The sequence below is a fragment of the Propithecus coquereli genome, unplaced genomic scaffold, assembly GCF_000956105.1.
Source record: "Propithecus coquereli isolate 6110/MARCELLA unplaced genomic scaffold, Pcoq_1.0 Scaffold343, whole genome shotgun sequence".
In the NCBI taxonomy this organism is placed as follows: Eukaryota; Metazoa; Chordata; class Mammalia; order Primates; family Indriidae; genus Propithecus; species Propithecus coquereli.
Window position 1 is genome coordinate 1,886,387 of NW_012149097.1, and position 3,897 is coordinate 1,890,283.

A 3,897-nucleotide genomic window follows, 5' to 3' on the forward strand; every position below is an offset into this window, starting at 1 on the left:
GCTGGCTCATTCCTTTTACCACTGAGGAGCATTCAGCTGCATGAACATGTTCCTGGCGATAGGCACTGGGTTCCTTCCATTTTTTGGCTATTATGAATAAGGCTGCCGTGGAAATTCTTGTACAAGTCTTTCTATGAACATGTGTGTCCTTTTCGCGTGGGTAAGGACCTAAGAGTAGAGTTGCTGGGTCGTAAGGTAGATACATATTAAATTGTATCATTCACGTCATGCTATTCACCTGTTTAAAGTATGCAGCTCACTGGTTTGCAGTATCTTCACGGGGGTTGTCCAACCATCCCCCCGGTCAATGTTAGAACATTTTCATTCTCCTCAATGAAAGGAGAATGCCCATCAGTGGTCACTCCCCACGGCCTCCAGTTCCTGAGACGGAAAAGGCACCTGCCTTCCCTGCCTTTGTCACCTGGGTGCAATGAGTCCCCACTGCCTTCTGTGTTTCTTACTGATATTCCCTGGCTTTGCTCTCACAGAACTCTGTTGCAGGCATTGAATTCTGACAGCAGCTGGGGGCAGTATAGGCAGCATCATCAAACTCATGCTCCGTCCCTCCCGTTACCTCACGGCATAACTTTGCTGAGTTCACAACAAACCAACTCAAGTGAAAATACCGCGCCCCTCACAGCGACAAGTGGAAGCAGGGAAAAGCCCACAAAGCCCCGCCACGGGCTCGTGGCTCATGGCGCTGAAGGAAGGAGCCTTTGCAGACACCGATATTTTGTTGTTCCTTTGTTTGACCCTGTCCCCACCCCACCCTTGACGATGGCCCAGCCGTGTTCAGGATGGGTGAGATAAAACGTTCTTTCAAAACGTGGTGGCAGAGTGATTGTGAAGGCGGCGGGCATCCAGGGCGGGACGTTCTGGAGCAGACCGGCTCAGGGCGGGAGTGAAGGTTTGGGGAGCGATTCCCGCGAGCGTCCGTGCCGCAGGCCTCGGGACGTCCTCGTGGGCCTGCTGCGGTGTCAGACACCGGCTCAAGCTCACAGCTCTGCCGCAGGACACTCTCTCATGCCCAGGGCTTTGCCGATCCGGCCCCTCGAACGGGGCTCTCGTCCCACGCCCACCCCTCGCCCGGCGGCCCCGCGTTCCCCGGCCTAACTTCTCGTTGTCTCCTTGGCCTCAGCTCATGGGATGCTTCCCTGGCAGCCTCCCCTGTTAACACTCGTCACCCCACGTCACCCCTGCCTGCTGACCTTTCTGTCTTCCTCGGAGGTCTGGGGAGAGCGAAGACGGGGTCAGGCGTGTTTGCTGCTCTGTCCCCACACCAGCACAGGGCTTGGCACACAGTAGGTTCTAGCAATCCCTGTTGACAGAACGAATGGATGAAGGAACGCGGGGAGTCCTTTGGGAGCGTGATCTGCCTAGAAAGCACACAGCCCGTGTGTGGAGGGCCACGCCTAGGACTTGTCGGCAGCTCTTGCCTTTTGTCCGAAATTCCTGCTGCTGTCGGCTCCCCACGGAAGCTGAGGTTTCCTCCATCTCAGGAGCCCTGGTGACAAGAGGGTAAGGTTGGGGCGGTTCACGGTGATAGCCACGGCTGAACATATCAGGAGAATGCGCCTCGGACTGTGTCCATCGCTGGTGCGGGCCACTGCGTGGGTGGTGTCGCTCAGGCGTGTTTGTCGTTTTGTGCAGACGCTGAGTGAGTCGGAAAACTTTGAAGCCGCTGTTTACAAACTGGCCAAGACGCCCCTGATTGCTGACGTCTACTACATTGTTGGGGGCACGTCCCCCCGGGAGGGAGTGGTCATCACGAGGAAGAGAGGTGGCCCGGCAGACATTTGGCCCCTAGATCCTTTGAATGGAGCGTGAGTAGAATTGAAGGCTCTGGTCATTTTGTATCAAAGAATCATTTTTTTTTAATTGGTGAAACTAGGGGTATTTTACATTTTTTTTAATAATTCTTCTTTAGCTGTGTCCTAAATGACCCTGCTCTGTTCTAGGTGGTTCCGAGTTGAGACGAATTATGACCACTGGAAGCCAGCACCTAGGAGCGATGACCGAAGGTAGACTTGTGCACACTTTCGGGTTCGCAGTGTCCCCTCGTGGTCAGGAGAGCACGCCCCGCTGTCACAGGGCCTGGAGAGACCTATGGGTGCTGTCCTCTCCCAGAAAACATTCCTGGGCCCCCTGGCCAGTGCCTTGGGGTCGCCAGGGGCTGTGCGGAGGACACCATGGGCGAGCCTCGTGGCAGCTGGTTGGGGCTGGGAGGGTTGACTTGTCTGGTCTCACTGCCCCCCTGTCCTGGCCCTAAAAATGACTCCCTGGGCGGCTCCTTGGGCCTCTGTTCACCCATCTGTAAAATAAAAGGATAGGGCCAGATTCATGGTCGTCTATGTAAGACTTTTTTAGAAGGAAATCATTTCCCGTAAATAACAAATAAACCAGTTGAGGGCTTCCGTTGTCCTTTCTAATTGTGGAAATTCTATAATTAGGATTGTAGAATCAGCACGGTCCCAAAGAGCTATATACGTCACCTCGGCCTCACTGCCCTACATGTTTGGTGGCCGCTGTGCGATTCTACGGCGACCTGTTTTCCCCGTCCCGCGTTCTTGAGCAGAGGGGTCGGGGGCCCAGCTGCTGGACGAGTTCCACCATGGCCGGCTGAGCCTGGCAGAAAACCTGCTGGGGACCAGAGTCTGTTTCGAGGAGAGGGGGACAGTGAGACTAGGCCTTGCATCGCGCCTCCTAAAATGACAGCTGATGGCCTTCAGGGCTTCCTGGAGTGCCAAGTGACCTTGACCGTTGTCCTTACAGAACACCTGCCATCAGAGCCCTCAATGCCACGGGGCAGGCAGGCCTCACCCTGGAGGCGCTTTTCCAGGTAACTTGTGTCCGGCTCACCCAGAATGTTCGGCGTGTTTGTCAATAGTGATTACAGAAAAATTCTCCTCTCAAATCAAACAAATGTAGTGGATGAAAATGTTAGAATAAAAGCTTTACCTGGTTGAAAACACTTTTTAAAAAGTCAGATAACATTTTCTGAACTTGTTTCCATGTAAGTTAAAGTATCCATCATTTTTTTTCTTTTTTATTCTTTTTATTTGCAGCCAGCTGTTTGTGAAGTAAAGTATCCATCTTCACCCAAGTTTTTCTTCATATTAAAAAGAAAAAGGCACAGTTGTAACATATGTTCATTGTTTAAAAGAAAAAGGAAGGATTAAAAAGTCTCTGACAGTTACCCCAAGATACACTAAAGTGTGAAGTGGTTGTACTCTTCCTGTAGGCACTTTATGTGTATTTCTGCTATGTTTAATATTCTCTGTAATGTGACTTTTTTTCCTATGCAGGTTTTGTCAGTGGTTCCGGTTTGTAACAAGTAAGTGACGTGTTAAATGTCAACCCGGCACAGTGAGCTCTCGCAGGCACCCTGGCCTGGAGGGACCTGAGGGCTCCTCTGACCCGGCTGTGGGCACAGTCCTGTGGGTGCCGCAGCGAACAGTACAAAGTCCCTGCTCTCCTGGGCCTGGCCTGGCATTCTGGCTGGGGTGGGGGGGGCAGGTAAACAAATATAAATCAGATGAGAAGCTCATGACGAAAACCAAAGATATGGAGGATGGCGTGACCCAGCAGGAAGAGGGCAGTGACACATTCTGGCAGCTGTGAACAGCTGTCACTGGTTATGAGATCCTTCGTTTCAGTCTGTTAGAACTAAAGTTTGAGGCCGGGCGCGGTGGCTCACGCGTGCAATCCCAGCACTCTGGAAGGCCGAGGTGGGCAGATCTTTCGAGCTCAGGAGTTCGAGACCACCCTGAGCAAGAGCAAGACCCCGTCTCTACTAAAAAAATAGAAAGAAATTAGCTAGATGACTAAAAATACATAGAAAAAGTTAGCCATGCCTGTAGTCCCAGCTACTCGGGAGGCTGAGGCAGGAGGATCACT

At 52.3% G+C, this 3,897-nt stretch overlaps 1 protein-coding gene across 1 annotated transcript in view; it reads left to right on the forward strand.

The window, feature by feature from the left end:
* Positions 1 to 3,897, forward strand: part of NAAA (N-acylethanolamine acid amidase) — a 22,778-nt gene that overhangs the window by 13,786 nt on the left and 5,095 nt on the right. Inside the window, exons 6-9 of the mRNA XM_012650996.1 lie at positions 1,651 to 1,823; positions 1,959 to 2,021; positions 2,773 to 2,839; positions 3,306 to 3,334. Coding sequence (XP_012506450.1) covers positions 1,651 to 1,823; positions 1,959 to 2,021; positions 2,773 to 2,839; positions 3,306 to 3,334 — 332 coding nt within the window. The remainder of the gene's footprint in view (positions 1 to 1,650; positions 1,824 to 1,958; positions 2,022 to 2,772; positions 2,840 to 3,305; positions 3,335 to 3,897) is intronic.